General features: G+C 43.7%; 1 protein-coding gene across 6 annotated transcripts in view; it reads right to left on the bottom strand.

Annotated features, from left to right (window-relative positions):
- WDR59 (WD repeat domain 59) overlaps positions 1-25,142 on the bottom strand; it is a 116,652-nt gene that overhangs the window by 22,712 nt on the left and 68,798 nt on the right. For 5 of the 6 annotated variants that reach the window (XM_033219019.1, XM_033219017.1, XM_033219020.1 and 2 more), the window contains 9 exons: positions 20,039-20,118; positions 17,475-17,607; positions 17,218-17,342; positions 14,261-14,425; positions 12,807-12,902; positions 12,487-12,643; positions 11,893-11,962; positions 7,269-7,422; positions 2,781-2,837 (listed from right to left, as the gene is read on the bottom strand). In XM_033219019.1, the coding sequence (XP_033074910.1) occupies positions 2,781-2,837; positions 7,269-7,422; positions 11,893-11,962; positions 12,487-12,643; positions 12,807-12,902; positions 14,261-14,425; positions 17,218-17,342; positions 17,475-17,607; positions 20,039-20,118 (1,037 nt within the window). The remainder of the gene's footprint in view (positions 1-2,780; positions 2,838-7,268; positions 7,423-11,892; positions 11,963-12,486; positions 12,644-12,806; positions 12,903-14,260; positions 14,426-17,217; positions 17,343-17,474; positions 17,608-20,038; positions 20,119-25,142) is intronic. The other variant, XM_033219018.1, reaches the window with a different exon arrangement.

The following is a 25,142-nucleotide window of genomic DNA, read 5'->3' on the forward strand; positions in this document are numbered from 1 at the left end:
GAGGTTTACTCTAGGTCACAGCCATCAGTGCTGAGATTTGAATACAGGCCTGTCAGGCTGCTAAGCTCATTCTTGTTAACTTGATTTTCAGTATATAATTTTATATTTTAAAAAATATATAAATTCTAAGCCCCCCGTTAATATGGAAATTGCTTGGTCCATTTTTTAACAGATCCATTTCCGCAGGAAGGAGATTAGCACTGGGTTCCAGCGATGCCTGTCGAGCTCCACCCTTCTACGATGACTCACTTCTTCAGTCAGTTTCTGTCAGCATCGTGCCTCTGTTCTGCTCAGCCTGAGTGTCTAGTGAAGATCTGCAGCTCCTGCAGCTACATGGTTTCATAGCAGGGCAGGCCAGATTCAGACCAACATGCTGCATTTCAGGCCGGGCACCTCACACTGTTTAGGCTTTGGGGTTTAGGCACATTCAGGATTAGGCACATTGAGAGAGAAGAAAACCGAGTTCAAAGAGATGTCTTAGGGACTCTTCCCCCATTTGCAGCTTTGGGTTACAAAAATGAGTAGAAACAAACCTACGTGACCTGTCCATACTTGATGCAAATACAGACAGTGGTCTTTGCAACTTTTTGCAATGATTCTTCAATGAATTATGAAAATCACAGTCTGTAATTCATGGGACTTCTTGAGACACCAGGCTTCTAGATATTTCTGTTTGATCTGTACTGGATGGATAGGAGGTGCTTTATGAAACCTCACTCAGCTGCCTTTAAGCCTGCCATAAAGGAGGTTCCCCAACAAAGGATCACCCTAATCAGAGTTGCTACCTGGAACCAAACTGTAAAAGCAATTATAGGACAGTGCTGTAAATTTTTTTAATCCAGCAAGAAATAACTGCAAAACATTGTCAAAAATCTTTAAGGGGCTGCAAAATATTGTCACTGTCAGTTTTTCATAATGTGCTGGTTTGTGGTTTTTAAACATAAATATCTCCCCTTTAGGCTTCGGGGTCTCTTGGTATCCTGCCTACTGGCCAATTACTCTGGGGAGTCTAACAAGGCTGTCTAAACGGAGAGGCTAAATCTCAAATGAGATCAGATACTAGTTGGGGTCTTAGGCCCTTGCTGTTAGCTAATGACTAGATGGACACCTTTTCAGGGTTTTTTCCCCAGTGCTCTGGCAATAAGAACCATTCATGTTCCATCCACATCTCTCCTAAGAAATTTTCACCTCAATATCTTGCTGGCAATGTCCGGAATCTCTCATCTGTGCAACTGCCAGGTACTAACATACGGATTTCTTTTAGGATCCTCTGATTCCAGAGCATACTGACACATGAGGCTAAGGTGTGGTTAATCTTTCCGCACTCGGGAAGGGTGCCATGGTCTAAAAGCCCCTGAACCTCCTGCATTGCTCCAGTCCCACTCTGACGGGCTTAAATATGGACTTCTCTATGCAGTAAAGTTAGTACCTCTGGGAAGCAAAGGATTTGATCCTTTCAATGCTCCATCAATAGAAAATGTCCTGTCCCCACAGGTTTCAGGAGAAGAAATTGAGGGAAGAGAGACAAAGCAAGACAGACAAATTATTACATGATGAGCACCAGGCTGCCCCTCTGAACAAACCAAGAAGGTGTTCATGGAGTTATGGCAAAGAGGACAAGGAAGAACGGAGTGGGGTGGAGGTTGGGGGGCAGGAGGGAGGCACTGGTGCAAATAGCACTGAATGACAACCAATAGCCAGCTTGCGACTGTACCACCAGTGTTACTGCTACAATCAGAGGCAACATTGATGCCAATAAATGGGTTGAATGTAAAAATAGCCCAAGAATAAGCCACCAACTGCTTCGAAGAAACCCCATTAGCAATGCATAATCCGCAGAGCGGGCAGGGAGTCTAAATGAATCCCTGTTTAAATAGCAGCAGGAGCAGGGACTTTTGGACAGTGGAAATTCAGCAGTCGGGTTGGCTGGGACAGGCATTTGGAAGGTGGCCCCATTGGTGGCTCCACCTACAAGCTGTTGGCAGCAGTGGTACTTGCTAATCGGGGCTTCGGATTCCAACTGGTTTTCTATGACAAGGCTATAGGATGATTCTCCTCAGTATTCTTTATACCAAATGCAATTTATACAAAGCCTCAAGGCTGCCTTGCACAGCGTGAGGTCACCTTGGCACTACTGAAACATGAAGGGATGGGAGAGGAAGACAGAAGAGGGGAAATGGCCAATAGGAGTGAGTAAGAAAGAAAGAAAAGGAAGAGAGGATGTCCACAGCGGAGGTTTTACTGTCTACGCAAAATATTGATGGTAAGGAAAAAATTTGTTCCAGAAACTTCCCAAAGGATAAAAACTAGGTTCTGTGTTATGCCAATGAAGCAGGTGGGCACCTCCCTCTGTGAACTAGACCATGATTGTAAAAGCAGAGACAAAATAGTGGAAGCCTCTTATATCTTCCTCTGCTCCCCCCATGCCAAAGGTAGGCTTTTGAAAGCTCCAAAAAATTACACAAATGCTCCAGGTGAAATTGGGTGAGCTAACGGCTTACAATCAGGGTTCTTTCCAAGAAACCCAGTATTTAGTTTCCTTTGCAAAAAGAATCCATTCAGGATCCCTGACAATATTAGCCATTTGAAACTCTGTGATTGGACAAGGAGACAGTCCTTGGTGCCTGAACTCCCCCAAGCAAACCATTGACTGTTGCTGGTCCTGAAAACAGCTAGCCTGTCATTTCAGGTTCCTCAAAGCCAGGCAGGTGGCATTTTATTCTTGGGCCTTGGGTAGAGACAGGATTAGTTAAGGAGAGCATTTGCACAGCGCACAGTACCGGGAAGTCGTTAATTGCTTGTATGGACCAACGCCGCCGGGCAGAGCGAGGAGACATCTGTGCATGAAAACGTTACACCCAGGAGGAGGGAAGAAAAACACCAAGAAAATTAAAAGGGAAAAATATAGAATAAAATGAAAGCTTCCCACACATCCGATGGATTCAAATGTACCATAATACACTGTAAAGTTGGGATTGGAATGACTAAAAAATCTGATCCTAAGCACAGCGGTATTCGGCTTCCCTCACCTCCCTCCCACCCCATCACACTCCAAACACAGTTTTAATTTCATTGTTCTTTTAGTCACATTTCAAGGTATATGGAGGCTGACATCAACATAGTTCTGACAAAGGCACTACAAATAGGTTTGAGGAACACTAACACACACTAAGATCATTGTGCACGTGGAGAAATAGGCAGAAGCCTGTTTTCCCCTGCAGTAGGTAAGAAGCAGAACATATATTGAGAGCACATACTCATTCCTAAAAGGAAGGCATTCTTGAATAGGCTCAATACCAAATTTTTTCTGGTATGGGGTTGGGGGGCGATGAGGGAATTGGGTGTCTTGACATTGGGCCTGCAGGACTGTCTTCAGAGTGACACCACGGAGAAATGGGAACCGTGGAGAAACGAGGGGAAGGAAGAGGCTAACGCTGAGGAGGGACCTTCTTGAAAGCACCCTTGCTAACAAGATGAGTATCTGTTTATGGAGATCAGAAATTATTCTATTAACTTAAAGATCTCTCCAGTTATTTACATCAGAGCTATTTTAGCAACATAAACTAAAGCAAGAGTGGGAGGTTGCAACAATGTTTAAATGTATGCAAGGCAATACCTAAAGCTTATCCTAAGTTCTGGGCCTTCTGATTTACCCTAGGAATGAACAACACTTCATCGGCTATTAAGAGTTCACTTGTCAAATTAATGTTAGCAATTTGATGGCTTTTGAGGCATCACACGTTTTAAAATTTTTAGGAGCAAACCTTAGCATTCCATCTAGAGAATATTTGGGTGAATAAAACAACATAACCTAAATAGGGCAGGTTAAAAACACACAAAACCACAGGAGAAACAAACAATAATCTCTAGATAGCTCTATAAAGATGTTTTGTTATTACACTCTACTGGGCCGGGCACGGTGGCTCACACCTGTAATCCCAACACTTTGGGAGGCCAAGGCAGGTGGATCACCTGAGGTCATGAGTTCGAGACCAGCCTGGCCAACATGGTGAAACCATGTCTCTACTAAAAATACAAAAAATTAGCCAGGCGTGGTGGTGGGCACCTGTCATCCCAGCTACTCGGGAGACTGACGCAGGAGAATCGCTTGAGCCCAGGAGGTAGAGGTTGCAGTGAGCCGAGACTACGCCTTTGTACCCCAGCCTGGGCAACAAGAACGAAACGCTGTCTCAAAAAAAAAAACAAAAAAAAACACTGTACTGGCTGGGTGAGATGGCTCATGCCTATAATCCCAGCCCTTTGGGAGGCTGAGGTAGGAAGAATGCTAGAACCCAGGAGTTTGAGACCAGCCTGGGCAACATAGCAAGACCTCATCTCTACAAAACACAGATCAAAAAAAACCCAAAACCAAAAAACCACTATACTTCCCTCACTGCTATGCCTTAAGGCAGTTACATTCCATTCTGTTTTTCTTACTCATTTAAAGCTCTCAGGGGCAGAGATCTAAAAGGGAATAAAAATATGTGGGAGAAAAATTTGGGCTACAAATGAAGACCTAAACACAGAGAAATCCAGGCTGGGCAACATAGCAGAACCCCAGCTCCACAAAAATATTTGTTTTTAATTAACTGGGTGATGAGGTGTACTCCTGTAGTTCTAGCTACTCAGGAGGCTGAGGTGGGAGGATCACTCGAGTACCGGAGTCTGAGGTTGCAGTGAGCCATGTTCATACCACTGCACTCTAGCCTGGGCAACGGGCAACAGAGTGAGGTCCCATCTCTTAAAAAAATTTTTAAAAAATTCCAAAACCCAAAAACACAGCTGAGGATTAGAAAACGCTCCTCAGGGTATCGACCTTTGTAAGGGAGGTAAGGTAGCCCACATAAGATATCATGGCCATATTACACTTATGTAATTCCCTCCTTGGCCCCTACGTAAATGGGATGGATGTGAACAAACTTCAAGGAGAGAGAAATTTATGTCAAATTCATCACAAAATGACTGACTTATTTTTATCTTGTTAACCTATTAAGTTGAACCATAAGAATCTTTGTTTAGGTCAAAAATGGTCAAATATCAGCAATTTCGTATGACTTAAGCTAATAATCCAAGGTTTCTGAGGTTCTTAAAATGTTCTATTTCTTGACCTGTGAGACTATTAATTCACTGAACTGTACACACCTTTGATTTGTGAACTTTTCTGTATTTGGCATATATCAATACAAGAGTTTCATATGAAATTATAATCAGCTGGGCGCGGTGGCTCAAGCCTGTAATCCCAGCACTTTGGGAGGCCGAGACGGGTGGATCACGAGGTCAGGAGATCGAGACCATCTTGGCTAAGACGGTGAAACCCCGTCTCCACTAAAAAATACAAAAAACTAGCCAGGCGAGGTGGCGGGCGCCTGTAGTCCCAGCTACTCGGGAGGCTGAGGCAGGAGAATGGCGTAAACTCGGGAGGTGGAGTTTGCAGTGAGCTGAGATCCGGCCACTGCACTCCAACCTGGGCGACAGAGCAAGACTCCGTCTCAAAAAAAAAAAAAAAAGAAAGAAAAAAAGAAATTATAATCAAAGCATCACCCCATTTTATTTGGTCACTATTTGAAATAAAACATAAAAGGCCACTTACTATGTCTATTAGGGGGCTCGAACAGCCCACTTTCTGTGCCAAACAGAACACTGGGAACCACCCCGAACTGAAATTTCACAACTCTTCCTCCACCACCCTGCATATGCTATCTGATGAGAGAATTATCCACGTGCTCTTGGTTCCTCTTTATAATTATGGTGTTTGTAGTAAAAAAGGCCATACCATCAAAAACATGAAAACACAGGCTTAAAAGAGGCCCCATCTTGGAAATGGAGATATTTTGATTTTTGTGGGCTTTACACACCCCCACAAAGTCAAAATGACTAGTCAGTCTATCCTGCCCAATCTGAACCCAAGCATGGGCGGCACACGATACGAATCAAAGAGGAATTCAGAACTGCCTCTTGGACTGAAAGGCCTCCTTGACCTGCCCCTGACACTAAAGAGAACTCCCACATGTACCCAACCATAAGCCTGGCTTTCATCTCAACAAAATGTCTTAGTTCCAACCTGTTTATCAAATCATCTCTCCAATTACCTGCAAACATGTGGGAAAAAATAACTAACAATTTTGAATGGAAACGACTTGGAGATGTTATAGATGAGTGGGTGTTCCAAGGAGGTCTGTACTAGGCAAGTGGGCAGAATTCCATCAGAGATGTGAGGAAGGGGACTATAGGAAAGTGTCCAGAAGAAAAAAAAAAAATCATTTTCCCTATTCAACTAAATGGTTTTGTTCAAGGCTGGACTGGTCTCAAACATCACTTGCTGCCGCTCATTTTAGTCACATACAACCATAAAATAAAGTCAGAGATGGCCAACTCTCAGTGTAAACCAAGAAGGTTGGACACTCTACTGCAATCGAACTGAAGGCACTTCTAATACTTCCTAGAAATGCGTGTTTTGTCTAAAATAATTCAATTTTTTAAAAACAAATATTAATTACAATCCATTATTTCCCATTGGGCGAGAGATAACAACAAAGAATTCCTAAGGCCCGAGGTTGTGCAGTGCTCAGTGGTACCTTTGTTTAAAACATCATGTCAGCTAAAAGTCTGTTTAACCCAGACCCGCGACCTGTCAACACAGAAAGCTCTCTTAGGATCATTCCTATGCTCTGCCAACATTCTCTCCATTGTTGGCACCAAAGGTTTCTGACAGCTTAATGATAACTACTCAGGGACAATGAGTTCTTTAAGAAACTAGGCACATAAGGACAAGCTCAGGTGATTTTTGTGTCATCTGGTCAACTCAGATGTGTATTTCCATGTAGACTTAGTAAAAAAAAAAAAAAAAAACCTTTTAGACATTAACTTTAAGACTTCTCACAACTATGAAGTTCCAAATATATTTAGATCCCAAGATTTCAGAGGCATCCATCCCTTAATTTGCTGACAAACATCAGAATACCATGGAAGACTTGAAGCTAAGGTATTCTACCCTGAAATAATGGGAATCAGCTCAGTGAATGGAGATTACGAGGACAGGGCTAAATGCGGAGTAAAGATTATGGACCATAAGAACTATCCCTCAACCCATACACACACAATTTAGAGCAGGTAAAACCAACCGAAAGGAACAAAGCAATGGCTTTCTTGAACGAACTGATGATGAAAGAGAATAGTTACAGGGGGATTACTAATCTAGCTGCTGCACCAGGCAGGAGATGAGGAACAAGAATCCAGGAGAAGGGGTAAGAATCAAAAGCCGCACTTACCCGCTCCTTGTAGTAGAAGGAGCTGATGGAGACCTGCTCTTTCTCGCTGCGAGTGGGGCTCCCACTGTATAAACGAAGGTTCCCAGGGGCCTCTGTGCGGATCTTCATGGGCGCGATCAAGCCAGTGTGGTAAGCGGACAAGGCTGAGAGAGATCTGTAGTTGAAAATGATAATTATCCACACTGGCTGCAGTCCTGTCCTATTTCCAATGGTGCTATTTTTAGCACTTGATACCAAGAGGAGAAGATAAAATGAGAAGATGGAACCTCCAGAAAAAGAAGTCAATAAAACTTTTAACACTGAAAAATGCTTTATCTGCAGAAGCATAGAATGCTTCTATGATTACAGACATAAAAAATTCAAAGGAATCTACAAACTACTAGAATAAGTGAATTTGAATACAAGGTCAACCTACAAACATCTACTATAGTTCTATCAATTAGAAACAAACATTTGGAAAATAAGTATTTTTAAAGCTCATTTATAGTAGCATTAAAACACATCAAATACCTAGGAATAAATTTAATTTTTGAAAATGTGCATGAAAATACAAAATGTTGCTGAGAGAAATTAAAGGAGACATACAATGATGGAGAAATACACCACGCTAGTGGACTGGAAGAGTCCGTATTCTTAAGACATCAATTTTCTCTAAATTGTTCTACAGAGTCAACACAATTCCAATCAAAATACAAGCAGGCTTTGTAGTAGGAACAATTAAGCTGATTTCATAATTTTATTAAAAGACCTAGAGTAGCCAACCTGAACTAAACAAGAAATATAATTGGAGAACTTGACGTATCAGATTTGAAGACTGAACTATAAAAAAGTACATTATGAATGTAGTGTTGGCATAAAGGATAAACAGATCAAAGGAAAAAGGAGAGTCCAGAAAGACCACAAATATATGATCTATTGATGTTCACCAAAGGCATCAATACAAATTCAATGAAGAAAGGAAATCTTTTCATAAATGGTGTTAGAACAACTGTTTTTCTACAAAATAAAACAAACTTTGACCCCTTAACTCACATTACATGCAAAAATTAATTTGAAATGGATCACAGAACTTAAACAAGGAATTTAAATCTATAAAGCATTTATTTATCTATTTATTTTTCTATAAAGCTTTTAAAAGAAAACACAAGGCCGGGTGCGGTAGCTCACACCTGTAATCCCAGCACTTTGGGAAGCTGAGGCGGGCAGATCACCTGAGGTTAGGAGTTTGAGACCAGCCTGGCCAACAGGGTGAAACCCCGTCTCAATACAAAATGAGCCAGACTGGTGGCACATGCCTGTAATCCCAGCTACTCGGGAGGCTGAGGCAGGAGAATCACTTGAACCTGGGAGGTGGAGGTTGTGACGAGCTGAGATTGTGCCATTGCACTCCAGCCTGGGGAACAAGAGCGAAACTCCGTATCAAAAAATAAAAAATAAAATAAATAGGCCGGGCACGGTGGCTCACGCCTGTAATCCCAGCACTGTGGGAGGCCAAGCCAGGTGGATCACAAAGTCAGGACATCGAGATCATCCTGGCTAACACGGTGAAAACCCGTCTCTACTAAAAAATACAAAAAATTAGGCCGGTGTCACGGCAGGCACCTGTAGTCCCAGCTACTCGGGAGGCTGAGGCAGGAGAATGGCCTGAACCTGGGAGGCGGAGCTTGCAGTGAGCCAAGATCGTGCCACTGCACTCCAGCCTGGGTGACAGAGAGAGAGTCTGTCTCAAAAAAAAAAAAGAATAAAAAAATAAAATGAATAAAACTAAAAAGTGATAAATTGGACATCATCAAAATTAGGAAAATCTGTTCACTGAAAAACATTAAAGAGGGAGAAAGACAAGCCACAGATTAGAAAAAAATACATACATACATCTAGCAAAGAATTTGTAACCAAAATAGGTAACAACCAGAAATAAGTAAGAAATGCAGTTCCCCCAAAATGGGCAAAGTACTTAAGCACAACACAAAAAAAGATACCCAAATGGTCAATATGCACACAGAAGCTGCTTGACATCATTCATCATCAACATGGAAATGCAAATTAAAACAACAGTGAGATACTAGGACACTCACATCACAATGGCTGAAGTTGAAAAGACTGGCAATACCAAGTTTTGGAGTGGATACAGAGCAACCAGTGCTCTCAAATATTGCTGATGACAGGGTAAATGGCACAACCACTGTGCACAAACTTCTGGGCAATTTCTCAAGTTAAACATACATCTATTCGATGACTGAGGAATTCTGCTCCTCAGGTGCAGAAATTAATATACAAGTCTTTTTATGAACATATGTATCCAGGTTTGCTCATAATGGCCAAAAACTGGAAAGGATGCAAATATCTATCAACAGGACAATGAATAAACAAACTGTGTTATATTCATCCGATGGACCTACTGACACTGACCTACTGATGCGGCTATGTGGATCAATGTCGGTAACATTAAGTTGAGCAAAGTAAACCAGACATACAACAGTTCATGCTGCACAATTCCACTTCAATGAAGTTCAAGAACTGGCAAAACTATGAGGACAGAAGTCAAGATAGTGGTGTCCTCTGGGTGCTGAAGGGCTGGGAAAAGGGACTGGGTGAGGACAGTGTTCTATATCTTAATGTGAGTGTTGGTCACCGAGCCGTACACTTCAGATTTGTGTACTGTAAACTATACCTCAGTAAAGGACTGTCAGTTGAAAAACATTCTAATAGGAACATTTTCCCCTCTAATCCAAAGTCCGGATACAGATATTCCTTCTTTTCCTTTGAGAATACAGGACATTTTCTACTCCAATAAGGAACTGGGTGTAATGTAGGTATTCCCTAGTACTGAACGCCAGTTCCCATGGGGCCCAGGTCACAACTGCCCAGGTTACTGCAGAGACTGGCCACCTCTTGGCAAAACAGCAGTGTCTGCTCACACAGTTCTGTCATTCAGTTCTCTTTCTTTCTTGTTAGCTCAGTTGTTCATTCATAACTGATATGGTTAGGCTTTGTGTCCCCACCCAAATCTCATCTTGAATTGTAATCCCCACAATCCCCATATGTCGAGGGAGGGACAGAGTGGGAGGTGATTGGATCATGGGGGCTGTGTCCCCCATGCTGTTCTCATGAGAGTGAGTGAGTTCTCACCAGACCTGATGGTTTTATAAGATCTGACAGTTTCTCCTTCACATGCACACTCTCTCTCGCCTGCTGCCATGTAAGATGTGCCCCTTCCCCTTCCGCCACGATTTTAAGTTTCCTGAGGTCTCTCCAGCCATGTGGAACTGTGAGTCAATTAAACTTCTTTTCTTTATAAATTACCCAGTCTTGGGCAGTTCTTTATAGCAGTGTGAGAACGGACTAATACAATGACTATGCTGATTATACTGTATCCAGCGCCTTCAGGGGTTTGCAGCAGAGAGCTTTGCAAGTTATTATATCTTGGTCACCAGACTGCAGAACCAGAAGTCTACTGTATAATCCTAAAGTTTTAAAACCCAGTAATCATAACAGGACATACAGAGCACTTCCGATATACCAGGTGGTGTTTTAAATGTTTTTAGAGGGACTTAATCTTCCCAGCAACTACAGGTGGTGGGTGCTACGATCATCCCATGTTACTGTTGAAGGAACTGAAGCTGAAGTTGAGATAACGTGCCCAAGGTCATAAAATGACAGGGCCAAAATTTGGATCTGGACACGTTGGCTCTGAAGTCCATATTCCTATCTGCTACACTAGATTACCTATAAATAAAAACTTTTTTTAAAGCACAGAAAAATAATGACTAGACAGAAACATGTTCTGTTGTTAAACATGATTATCTCTAAAACAGGGAAAAGGCAAAGAAGGGCTTTCACATTGTAATTTGAAACTTCCAGGCCAGGCATGGTGGCTCACGCCTATAATCCTAGCACTTTGGAAGGCTGAGACAGGTGGACTGCTTGAGCTCAGGAGGTTGAGACCGGCCTGGCAACACTGCAAAACGCTATCTCTAAAAAAATATATAAAAATTAGCTGGGTATGGTGGTGCACACCTGTAGTCCCAACTACTTGGGAGGCACAGGCGGGAGGATCACTTGAGCCAGGAGGTAAAGGCTGCAGTGAGCTATGATCATGCCACTGCACTCCAGCCTGGGTGACAGAGCCAGATCCTATCTTAAAAAAAAAAAAAAAAAAAAAATTCGTTTGTGTTTTCCCAATGTACTACTTACGTAATGTTATAAAATTACACATCGTTTGGTAATATCAGAAGTGGCACATTAATGTTGTGAAACTACAGATGGTCTTTTTGTATTTTTCCAGTTTTATTTAATGTCAAATTGATTAATAAAATAATTAAAAACAAATAATAAATAATACGCTAGCAATAGGGGAAAGGCATATTTAAAAACAATTTGCCTTGTTTTGACAATAGCTTTTATCAATCTACTTCTTCTAAGGGTTTGGTAATAACTGTACAGCAGAAATCTCAGCTTTCTTGCAACTTGATTGACTTCAATCTTTCTCAAATAAATCTTGTAATGGGAGTTTACTGAAGAACTAAAACGCATTGTCCAAAGACAAACTCCGTGGTCCTTCCCAGGTCTCTGGCCACTTCTGACCACGGGAACGTACAGTAGCTTCTGCATCTCCCGCACTCACCTCGGAGTAGGCTCTGTGGGAGACACCGCCCGATGCATCGTCATGGGCCTTGTGAAATACACCAGGTAACCTAAAGAAGAAGACATCACATGAGCCATCAGTGTCAACAAGCTGGATATGGGAAATCCTGAGGCAGGACTGGCCAGTCTTTCTTCTATCTCTGTATACCTGAGGGTAAGACACATTTTCATAAGCTGCAAGACTCATGACTGTGGTGACCCTTACCAAGAACAAAGGTCAGCACTCCAGAGTCCAGGAGAGAGGATATAAGTGAACGCGGCAGAGTCATCAGCGGGACTCTAAGCCTCCCTACCAGGGGACCGTCCCCTGCTAAGAATCAGGGCTGTGAGTAAAGACTCAAACCCAAGCTCATCAGAATGAAGAAAGTTAAGACCACCATTCTGGTGCACACTCTTAGGATAAGTCCAGAGACACCGACTGGGCCTCAGACCCTGCCACGCTACTATGAAAGTCTCGTTGGAGTTCTCTGGGAATAAAAGCAAACATTTGTTGCTGAAGATGTTTATACAGAATCTATGACATTCTTAGCTGCTCCCTCTCAAAATCTAGAATCACAGAACCAAAGAGACCCACCTGCTCCACAGAACCTGGCCCCAGAAGTCCTAGGAAAAGGAATGTTGGCATCCTGGTATGACCCGTAGGCTGTGGTCACACGAGCAAAAGTCGGTAACGGGGCTGTGACGGAGTTGGGGAGTGCAAACGGATTGCTGGAAGCGCTGTCTTCCTGGTTCTGAAATTTAAAATTCCATAAGCTAAAACCACAACCTGTCTTAAAGTTGAATTACAAAATAAGCACCCAGCATGAAAAAAACAGAAAGCCCATGATTTTAGGGAGAAAGAAATGAAACAAAACACCAAAGCATAAGTTGGTACAACAGTTTCATGCTTCCCACCACAAAGGACTCGAGGCAGGAGACGAGCTGGCGCAGGCAGGGCTCCAGGCAGCTCTGGCCGCGCTTCACTTTCTGCAGGGCCGTGTCCTTCAGGATCTAGAAAAGGCCCAAAACACAGTCAAGAAGAAGAACACATTTCTCTGATAGGCTATTCTGTTTTTTTTTTTTTTTTTTTTTGAGATGGAGTCTGTTCTTTGTTGCCCAGGCTGGAGTGTAGTGGTGCGATCTCGGTTCATTGCAACCTCTGCCTACCGTGTTCAAGTGATCCTCCTGCCTCAGCCTACCGAGTAGCTGGGAATACAGGCATGCGCCACGCCTGGCTACTTTTTGTATTTTTAGTAGAGATGGGGTTTCACCATGTTGCCCAGGCTGGTCTTGAACTCCTGACCTCAGGTGATCCATGAGCCTCGGCCTCCCAAAGTGCTGAGATTACAGGAGTGAGCCACCGCACTGGGAAAAGGTCTGATTTTTCACAAAAAAATTTGCAATCTAATTGTATCATTTTATACTAACAGAAAAATCTATCTTTTTTGTATGTCCAAACTAGGCAACGATATATTCAGATTCCAAGTTTAACACGTCAAATACCACAAGATCTGAGTTACTGGCATTTCAGAGATCCTTAAGCCACTTGAAAACGTCCTGGTTCCATGTGATACCCCAACAAAGTGTAATAATCAAGTGTCCACGACCCAAACTGGGCAAAAAATGAGCAACATTCAGGTTGGCCTGAGTTTGTCAAAAAACTTCAGTCACTATACTTGTGACACTGCTCAAACTGAACAAGCGGTATGAAGAGGCTCATAGGGCTTTGTCATGGAGATTCCACCTGATTTGCTCTGGATGAACTGACACATCAAGTCTCTGAATCTGCAGAATTAAACACTGATGTCAGGCTGTGGCACCTCCATCTGGACACCCACTGTGCAGCTAGCCAGCCTACCTCTAGGATAACACCAGCTCCTTCTATGGGATAAAAATGGTTTTATGACCTTACACGTTTTTTTCTAATTATAAAATATCTTTTAGCTTCAGAATACATCTTGCTTGTTGTTTCCACATAAATGACATTGGACTGCAGTGCTCCTAACCTGGGTTCCTAAATGAAATTGGATTGCAAATCTCATAACCTGAGATGAATGCATAACATTAATGAGATCTGTGGACAGATTATATGCAATTCGCATATTTATAGGCAGTATTTCTCAAACCATACGCAATCATTGTGTAGATTTTTCTGAGGAAGGCCATGACCCAAAAAAGGTTAAGAACCACCGCTCTTATGTTTTCTACACAAAGCAAATGGCAAGTGCAGAGGTTACGTTGCTAACATTAGTGTGTGTATGAAACAGATGACTTCTGAATCTCATCTACTAGAGTTTTCAGTCTTCTTTACTACTCAATCTAGACAATGATGCACAACAGCAGGAGAATTTGGGAACCCAGACCCCTACCTTTAGCAGCTTAGCTTTCATGGTGGATGTGATGGTTGTGGGGTTAATAAACTGGAAGGAAGGGGCGGCGTTGTTTGGATACTGAGCAGGGAACTTCACCAGCATCTTGACGCGATGGTTGCTGCAGTGCACAGACACTGTGCAGCTCCTGTCTGCCGCATCCATCTGCAAGAGAAAAATCCACAATGGCTTTGGAAACAAACCACAAAGCGTCTTTCAACGCAAGTGCATTTAACTGAATGGTCCATGTTCCTAGTAATTGGGTGAAGGGACTCTACAAAGACAAATTTGTGTGGAAGACAATTCATTTTCAAAAAGATTCTTAAATTTTCATATCAGATTATTAAATTTTCATACCAATGGAATAAGCTGAAAGTTCTTTTTTTTCTTTGAGACAGGGTCTCACTCTGTTGCCCAGGCTGGAGTGCAGTGTGGCACGATCTCAGCTCACTGCAACCTCCACCTTCTGGGTTCAAGTGATTCTCCTACCTCCACCTCTCAAATACTAGGAATACAGGCAGGCGCCACCATGCCCAGGGAATCTTTGTTTTTGTTTTTTTGGTTTTTTTGTTTTGCTTGGTAGAGATGGAGTTTCGCCATGTTGGCCAGGCCGGTCTCAAACTCCTGACCTCAAGTGATCCGCCCACCTTGGCCTCCTAAAGTGCTGGGATTACAGGCGTGAGCCACCGTGAAGTTCAAAGTATTCTGACTTTAACGAAGCTTCCTCCCAAAGTTGTGGGATAGACTGAAACTTGTTATATTTACTTTGAGATGGGAAAATAAAGCAGGAAGAAGTTAAACACCAGACTCAACTTAAAAAGTGCTCCTGGGAAAATCCATAGGGGAAGAAAGTAGATTTGGGATTGCCGGGGGCTGGGGGAAGGGGAAATAGGGAGGGACGGCTTATGAGTATGCGGTTTCTTCTGGGAATGATGAAAATGTTCTGGAATCAGACAATGGTAATGGCTGCACAACTCTGTGAATATACCCACAACCGCCAGATTATTCACTTTAAAAAGGGGAATTTTGGCTGGGCATGGTGGCTCACACCCGTAATCCCAGCACTTTGGGAGGCCAGGGTGGGCAGATCATCTGAGGTCAGGAGTTCAAGACCAACCTGGCCCACATGGCAAAAACCCCATCTCTACTAAAAATACAAAAAACAATTAGCTGAGTGTGGTGGTGTACGCCCATAATTCCAGCTATTTGGGAGGCTGAGGCAGGAGGATCGCTTGAATCCGGGAGGCAGAGGTTGCAGTGAGTCATGATAGTGCCATTGCACTCCAGCCTGGGTGGACAGAGCAAGACTCCATCCCCCCCCAAAAAAAGATGAATTTTATAGTATGTGAATTATATCTCAATCATTTTTTTAAAGTACTCTCAAAGAAAGGAATCAAGATCTTCAACTAGATCACTAGGAATCCACACTGTCCTCAAATGGGACAAAGGGAGTAGAAATTGACTTGATATAGATCACTAATTAAGCAAAGAATCTTTTGTATCTTTCGATGTCTTGTGCTGCCAACTAGGGACAGCAGCTGGAGTAAAGTGAAGAGAACCACATGTGGGAAATGTGGAGACCTGGATTCACATGTTATTTCTTCCACCAAATACCTGCTGACCTTGGACACTTCTTCTCTTGATGTCTCTGTTTCCTCAGCTGTAAAGTGAGGCTAAAACCACTTAGAGCAGACTTTTTTTTTTTTTTTTTTGAGACAGAGTCTCGCTCTGTTGCCAGGCTGGAGTGCAGTGCCACAATCTTGGCTCACTGCAAGCTCTGCTTCCCAGGTTCAAGCGATTCTCCTGCCTCAGCCTTGCGAATAGCTGGGATTATAGGCGCACACCACCATGCCCAGCTAATTTTTGTATTTTTAGTAGAGACGGGGTTTCACCATGTTGGTCAAGATGGTGTTGATCTCTTGACCTCGTGATCCGCCTACCTCAGCCTCCCAAAGTGCTTACAGGCGTGAGCCACCACATCCGGCCAGCAGACTTGTTTTAAAGGCCACATGAGATAGTTATGTAACAGCACATATTTGGGTAAAGGAAAAACTAATCAAGCTTTAAAACTCCTTTCTGGAGAGTCACTCAATTTTCTAAAGCAAAGACTTTCAATACTTGCCTCCCCAAAGAGTAAATGTTCCACAGGCTAAGTGAACAAAGAAGTTTTGGTTGCCTTCCTACTATGAATCAAAATCACCAGGAAATGGCCAGCCTGTGAGGGAAGATGGCATAGCACAGCACAGCACAGCACATCACAGAGAGTGCCCTGGAGGGGCTGGAGGTTTGGCTTCCCAAGGCAACTCTGCCCCTAACTTCAGCAGCAACTCCTGCCAAATCACTAAGCCTCCTGGGCCTAAGTATCTTCCTCTATAGTAAAATAAGATGCTGGAGCATCTAAGGAGGAGCTAAGGCACATAAGCATCAGGTTCTCCTTTGGCTCATCTTAGGAGAAAAGAATAGGGTTAGAAAGAAAGTCTGCATCCATTTACTTATTTATTTATTTATTTAGAGACAGAGTCTTGCTCTGTCACCCAGGCTGGAGGGCAGTGGTGCGATCTTGGCTCACTGCAATCTCTGCTTCTCAAGTTCAAGTGATTCCTGTGCCTCTCGAGTAGTTGGAACTACAGGTGCCTGCCACCACATCTGGCTCTTTTTTTTTTTTTTTTTTTTTTGTATTTTTAGTAGAGACGGGGTTTCACCATGTTGGCCAGGCTGGTCTCGAACTCCTGGCTTCCTGGTTTCAAGTGATCTGCCCATCTCAGCCTCCCAAAGTGCTGGGATTACAGGTGTAAGCCACCGTGCCTGGCCAGAAAACCCAGGAAATAAAAAAGCAAGCAGAGAGAGTTCTGTTAAGGCTGCGAAGTTATTTGCTAACCAAAATCGTGGCTGAAATGGTTCCCTCTCCCACAAACTGCCATCAGCAAACATGAGATACAGCTGATTAAGCTAAGTACCTCCACATTGACATTCCGGATTTGTACATTGATCAGGGAGAATTCCTGCTGCAAGGTCTGAGGCAGCCCCAATTGATCTGATTTCCTCTCTTCCAGGAGATTTCTAGGGGGATCTTCCTTTAGGGCTAGCGGGAGAGAGAAGTTCAATGTTGGAAAGCATTTTTGAAAATGAATCAGAGAATAGGTCTGGGGTATCTGCCACAACTCTACAATGCGTAGAGTGGCACCTCACCTGAGACATCAGTTTGACAAATTACCTTCTTCCTCCCCGTGGCTTGCATTGTGCTGGTGATCTGTATCTTCAGTGTGCAGCGTCTTCTCGGGTTCAGGCAGAAGGGAAATACTGTCAATGAATTCATCGACACCATCTAATATGTCATTTGCACAGAGCTGCAACAAAGGGTAGAAGATGTAGTTCTAGAGAAGTCAGCGGAAATGATCATCATGTCTGATTCAAGAGTTCTGACTTAAAAATGGGAATGGCAAAGGATGGAGATGTGTGAGCCAAGAGTTGACACAATCAAAATAGATTTTACCCACTGCCAACTCTCCTTGGTTAAAGACTCGGGATAATAGACTCTATTATTCAGTCCTGGAAATTTTTCATCATGTTTGGAGTTTATGTAAGCCTCAGAAAAAAAATTAATTTAGGCCGGGCGCGGTGGCTCAAGCCTGTAATCCCAGCACTTTGGGAGGCCGAGACGGGCGGATCATGAGGTCAGGAGATCGAGACCATCCTGGCTAACACGGTGAAACCCCGTCTCTACTAAAAAATACAAAAAACTAGCCGGGCGAGGTGGTGGGCGCCTGTAGCCCCAGCTACTCAGGAGGCTGAGGCAGGAGAATGGCGTAAACACGGGAAGCGGAGCTTGCAGTGAGCTGAGATCCGGCCACTGCACTCCAGCCGGGGCAACAGAGCGAGACTCCGTCTCAAAAAAAAAAAAAAAAAATTAATTAAACTCCAATCCTTGATGGAGTTATTCAGCTAATCCAGGAGCAAAAATATCATAACCGGCCAGGCGTGGTGGCTCATACCTGTAATCCCAGTACTTTGGGAGGCCAAGGCGGGCGGATCACCTGAGGTTAGGAGTTTGAGACCAGCCTGATCAGCAGGGTGAAATCCCGTCTCTACTAAAAAGACAAAAATTAGCCAGGCATGGTGGTGGACACCTGTAATCCCAGCTACTTGGGAGGATGAGGCAGGAAAATCACTTGAACCCAGGAGGCGGAGGTTGCAGTGAACAAAGATCACGCGGCTGCACTCCAGCCTGGGCAACAGAGAGAGACTCCGTCTCAAAAAAAAAAAAAAAAAAAATCATAACCTCAAGGCATTTTGGTGCAAATTGTACCTTTCAGAGAAAACAGACTGAAAATGCAAGGAGGTTGCAGTGAACAAAGATCACGCGGCTGCACTCCAGCCTGGGCAACAGAGAGAGACTCCGTCTCAAAAAAAAAAAAAAAAAAATCATAACCTCAAGGCATTTTGGTGCAAATTGTACCTTTCAGAGAAAACAGACTGAAAATGCAATAAGGTAATCAGATTTGACCAAATTGCTCAAGAGTGACTCCATACTAAGCAGTGTTGAAATTTTTATCCAGTATTTTCTATTAATTCTGTGCAAAGCAGTGTGCCAAGTGCTGTGGGAGATCCAATACAAGTGAGACACCTTCCCACTGTCAAGAAATTTAGCCATCCAATGAGGAGAGGACAGAGCCCTGCGATAAGGCAGAGAAGAGCAATGACCAACAAAGCAGCTCATACCAGGTACTACTGTGGTTCATGTAAGAAACAGATATCATTCATCGGGAAAAAGTTACAAACAGGCCGGGCGCGGTGGCTCAAGCCTGTAATCCCAGCACTTTGGAGCCGAGACGGGCGGATCACGAGGTCAGAGATCGAGACCATCCTGGCTAACACAGTGAAACCCCGTCTCTACTAAAAACTACAAAAACTAGCCGGGCGAGGTGGCGGGCGCCTGTAGTCCCAGCTACTCGGGAGGCTGAGGCGAGAGAATGGCGTAAACCCGGGAGGCGGAGCTTGCAGTGAGCTGAGATCCGGCCACTGCACTCCAGCCTGGGCGACAGAGCGAGACTCCGTCTCAAAAAAAAAAAAAAAAAAAAAAAAAAAAGTTACAAACAGCTTCATAGAAGCGGTGTTGTTGATGGATGCAGAAGCCTCTAAGCATTTGCAGAATACAAGGTAGGCTTCTTAGTCCATTTAGAAGAGAAAGAAATGAAGCCCACAGGGCACATGATCAGGGAGCTACCCATGCTATCTTATGCTAGAATAAGGGAGGGAAAGACATTTAGAGGCTCTCTGGCCTTAAAGTGCTGAATATTGAAGTTGGTTCTTAAAGACCTCAAAGCCTTGATGTGGTACACACCAGCCACTCAGCCAACCAGTAAGTACGTATTAAATGTCTATCCTCCTGGGCACGGTGGCTCACACCGGTGATCCCAGCACTTTGGGAGGCTGAGGCAGGTGGATCACTTGAGGTCAGGAGTTCGAGACTAGCCTGGCCAACTTGGTGAAACCCTGTCTCTACTAAAAATACAAAACTTAGCCGAGTGTGGTGGTGGGTGCCTGTAATTCCAGCTTCTCGGGAGGCTGAGGCACGAGAATTGCTTGAACCCAGGAGGCAGGGGTTGTAGTGAGCCAAGATCGTGCCACTGCACTCCAGCCTGGGAGATTGAGTGAGACTCAGTCTCAAAAATGAAACAAAAGAAAGTCTATCTTGTAACCTCTAATTTCCACAAATCCTGAATCTTCTATTTTTGGTGTATCCAGGTCCATTTCTCCACAATAGCACTGAATACATACCCTCTGCATCTGGGAATCTACCCGCCACATTCTCAAGGTCTGATCCCGGGACCACGTCACCAGTTGATAGTCCTTGGACCCTAGAAATCACCAAATAAGAATCCTGGAAATTCTTCTGGATTCAACATCCATTTTGCTATAGATTGAAATGGAGTGAGATTCATCCATCCATTCAACAAATACCTGCTGAACATCTCTGAAATGCCAGGCACTATTCTAGGTACTGGGACTACAGCATGAATAAAATAATTTCTGTCTTTACAGGTCTTGCATTCCAGTGGTAGAAATAGACAAATAAATATCTGATAAAACATGTGGTATAAAAAATAACACAGGATAAGAGGACAGAGACTGACGGTGGAACTATTTTTAGAAAGAACTCCCCAAGGAAATGACATTTGAGCAGAAACTTAAATGAAGTGAAATACTAACTGGCAAATTAGCAGGTAAAGAGCGATGGTGGGATTTAATGTGACACTAACCTTTCACCTCTGCAAATGTTCCTCCTTTTACATGCTCTCAAGGAGCTGGAGATGAACATATTTTTGCAAAATGGGTTGTTTGAAATGCATCACAGCATCTTACCATTCAAAAGAACTTTTTGGTAAAGTGATGCATCTCTTTGTAAAATGAATAATCAATCCTTAATGTTCTTCATTGACTGAATCATATTTTCATCTTAAGTCTAGTCAAAGGGAAATTGTCCTGAAAAGGTTCAGGGTGCTTTATGAAATAACTTCATGGAAGATCAGGACATTTGCGGATAATTTTGCAGTACCTAGAATCTCCTTCGCGGCCACCTTCAGACAGCAAAGAATTTAGAAATAATTTCATCCAATTTCTTAACTTTATGGATGGGGAAACTGAGGCGAGAGAATACGATCTGTCCAAGGTCACAGGGTGAGTTGGTTCCTTCTCTGCGTCACCACCTTCAACCAAAACTTCACTCCTCAATATTTCATATATCACTGGGCATGGCCAGCCAGAGAGCAACTATTCTGAACCACGGCTTGTTACAATTGCCACCATCTTGCCTCATGTCCACATCAACAATCTTCTGACCCTACATCTGGCTTCTCTTCATGCCCCTGACTTTGAGGAAAAGGTGCCTCATTCCTTTCTAAAGGTTATAAATTAACTCAACCCCTCGACCTGTGCCTCCCCAGCGCGTCCCAAGGGGCCCTTTGCTTCCCCGACTCCCTTGTATCTTCTCCCTGCCTTCCAACAGAGAGGGCAGCAGCCTCTCCCAATTGGCTAATTCTATGCCTTGCATTTGAGGGTAACTTCATTCCCTAAACCAGTTCCTGCTGCCCCTGTTTGTGCCACCCTATGACCTGGCTTCTCTCCTCAATTTGCTTTTGAAACGCCGGTTTTTTTGTTTTTTTAGTTTTTTTTTTTTTTTTCATTTTTTGTATTTTGAGATAGGGTCTCACTCTGTCACCCAGGCTGGAATGCATTGATGCAATCTCAGCTCACTGCAACAACCTCTGCCTCCTGGTTCAGGCAATTCTCCTGCCTCAGCCTCCCGAGTGGCTGAGATTACAGGCACGCGCTACCACACCTGGCTAATTTTTTTTTTTTTTTTTTTTGAGATGGAGTCTCGCTCTGCTGCCCGGGCTGGAGTGCAGTGGCCGGATCTCAGCTCACTTCAGCTCACTGCAAGCTCCACCTCCCGGGTTCACGCCATTCTCCTGCCTCAGCCTTCCGAGTAGCTGGGACTACAGGCGCCCGCCACCACGCCCGGCTAGTTTTTTGTATTTTTTAGTAGAGACGGGGTTTCACCGTGTTAGCCAGGATAGTCTCGATCTCCTGACCTCGTGATCCACCTGTCTCGGCCTCCCAAAGTGCTGGGATGACAGGCTTGAGCCACCGCGCCCGGCCTTTTTTTTTTTTTTTTTAAATATATTTTGGTAGAGATGGGATTTCACCATGTTGGCCAGGCTGGTCTCGAACTCCTGGCCTCAAGTGGTCAACCTGCCTTGGCCTCCCAAAGTCCTGGGATTATAGGCATGAGCCACTGCATCTGGCCTGGAACTCCTTTCTTAATGATTATATGGCTTCCGATTTGGTCAGTTAAATGCTTTTCTCTTACTCCACATTTTGATCTGTCAGCAACACCTGAAACCAAGGACTACTGCTTCCCTCAGAAGGCATCCTTGTCCCCTGGCCACAACATCCTGACTCACTTCCTACCTCTTGGAGAAATCCTTCCCGACAGTAAAATCAAAGCATGAAGTGGTCCAGTAAAACTTGATAACTACTACCAGCCTGGGCAACATGGTGAAACCCATCTCTACAAAAATACAAAAAATTAGGTGGCGTGGTGGCACACTCCTGTAGTGCCAGCTACTCAGGTGGCTGAAGTAGAAGTACTGCTTGAGCCCAGGAGGTCGAGGCTACAGTAAGCCATGTTTGTGCCACACTGCACTCTAGCCTGGGTGACACAGTGGGACCCTACCTCAAAAAAAAAAAAAATTGATGACGAAGACATGTCAGTAAAAGTAAACTGGAACAACCTTCGGTTGAGCAAGAAGTAAAATACAGATGGTTCCCAACTTACAATGGTTCAGCTTAACAATGTTTTGACTTTAGGATGGCGTGAAACTGTCACAATTTTAACATAATGCACAGTATTCAATAAAGTATATGAGATATTCAACACTTTTTTAAACAAAATAGGCTTTGTATTAGAGGATTTAGCCCAAACGTAGGCCGATGGAAGTGTTCTGAGCATGTTTAAGGTAGGCTACTTAAGCTACGATGTTCAGTGGGTTACGTGGGTAAAATAAGTTTGTTTGGTTTTTTTGTTGTTTTTTTTTCCTTTTGAGACAGTCTCGCTCTGTCTCCAGGCTGGATTGCAGTGGCACAATCTCAGCTCACTGAAACCTCCGCCTCCCAGGTTCAGGAGATTCTCCTGCCTCAGCCTCCCGAGTAGCTGGGACTACAGGCGCGCACTACCACACCTGGCTCATTTTTGTATTTTTATTAGAGATGGGGTTTGGCCATGTTGGCCAAGCTGGTCTTGAACTCCCGGCCTCAAGTGATCCACCCACCTCAGCCTCCCAAAGTACTGAGATTACAGGTGTAAGCCACAGTGCCCGGCCTAAAATAAATTTTCTACTTATGATATTTTCAACTTACAATGGGTTTATCGGGACATAACCCCATCATAAGGAACATCTGAATAAAAACACATGCATAATAATTAAATTTGTAAAAGGTTCAGAAACAGGCAAACCTAAACTACCTTTAGGGATTCATAAATAGGCAGTGAAACCACAAAGGAAAAATCCAGCAATGGTTATCATAAGCATTAGGGGAGTAGTGTTCTCAGGGAAGGAGGGGATTATGATCAGGAAGCTTTGGGGCTCCTGGCATTGTTTTCTTTCTTGACCTGCATGGTAATTACATAGATTTTCACTTTATAATTACTTGTTGCCCTATACATGTTCCATGTAATTTTCAAACACATGATATATTTCACAGTAAAAAAAAATTTTTTTTTAATTTAAACTTTTATTTTAGATTCAGGGGTTCATGTGCAGGCTTGTTACACAGGCAAACTTGTGTCACGGGGATTTGCTGTACAGATTATTTCATCACCCAGGTACTAAGCCTAGTACCCAACAGTTATTTTTTTCTGATCCTCTCCCCACTCCACCCTCCGTCCTCAAGTAGGCCCCAGTGTTTATTATTTCCCTCTTTCACAGTTAAAACAAAAAAAAAAGTTAAATAGTAACTTGTACTCAAAATTTTGCTACTGGCCAGGCAATTCCAATTTACACAACTCACCCCACCAGCTTAAAGACAACATGAGTAACTAAAAATGGGTTCCTAAAAACTTGATTTCCATCCAAAACTACCGGTCAACCCCTCCTGCTAGACTGAGGAAATCACATCATCTGTTTTGTTTTCTTGTTGTTGTTTTTTTGAGACAGAGTCTTGCTCTGTTTCCCAGGCTGGAGTGCGATGGTGTGATCTCAGCTCAATGCAACCTCTGCCTGAGGGTTCAAGTCATTCTCCTGCCTCAGCCTCCCAGGTAGCTGGGACTATAGGCATGTGCCACTAGGCCTGGCTAATTTTTTTTGTATTTTTAGTAGAGATGGGGTTTCACCATGCTGGCCAGGTTGGTCTCGAACTCCTGACTTCAAGTTATTCACCCACCTTGGTCTCCCAAAGTGCTGGGATTATAGATGTGAACCACCACGCCTGGCCACATCATCTGTTTTCTACGGCAAATGCAAGAGATTAAGTTCAAAGCCAAAACCCATGCATGCAATTGCTGGGATAAACATCAGGCAGCCTCATGTTTCTAGAAGCAAGAGAGATTTTGGAAATATGCGTAGGAAAATTAACAGGATGATCAAAAGAGTATTTTTTTTTTTTTTTTTTGAGACAGATTCTCGCTCTGTCGCCCAGGCTGGAGTGCAGCCGCGCATCTCGGCTCACTGCAAGCTCTGCCTCCCGGGTTCACACCATTCTCCTGCCTCAGCCTCCTGAGTAGGTGGGACTACAGGCGCCCGCCATTACGCCTGGCTAATTTTTGGTGTTTTCAGTAATTTTTCGTGTTCTCAGTAGAGACGGGGTTTCATCGTGTTAGCCAGGATGGTCGCAATCTCCTGATCTCATGCTCCGCCCGTCTCGGCCTCCCAAAGTGCTGGGATTACAGGCGTGAGCCACCGCGCCTGGCCACAAGAGTCTCTTTAATAAATATCCTGGAAGAACTTTATGAGAGTCACAAACAAGCTGGCACAGAAGATGACTGCTCTAATCCCAGGTCCACTAGAGACCTTTCCTGGGACCCTGGACAAGTCACATCACTCCACCTGCCTGGCTTCCCATGTGCAACACGAAAACACCAACAAATAAACTTGTATTCTGTCAAACACTTAAGAGATCGTGGCAAAACGATTGCAAGAAAAGACAGGCTGTATCTAAACTTGCATGGTGAGCTGATGGAGAAACTGAGGCTGCAGCTTCTTGACTCCCATTACACTAGGGCCCTGCATGAGTGAGGGCTGGATGATGAAGCTGCAATAACAAACCACCCCAACACCTCGGTGGCTTACATTTCCTGCTTGCTCTGCATCTCCGCCTCATCCTC

Source organism: Trachypithecus francoisi, unplaced genomic scaffold (assembly GCF_009764315.1).
Source record: "Trachypithecus francoisi isolate TF-2019V2 unplaced genomic scaffold, Tfra_2.0 Lachesis_group10, whole genome shotgun sequence".
NCBI lineage: Eukaryota > Metazoa > Chordata > Mammalia > Primates > Cercopithecidae > Trachypithecus > Trachypithecus francoisi.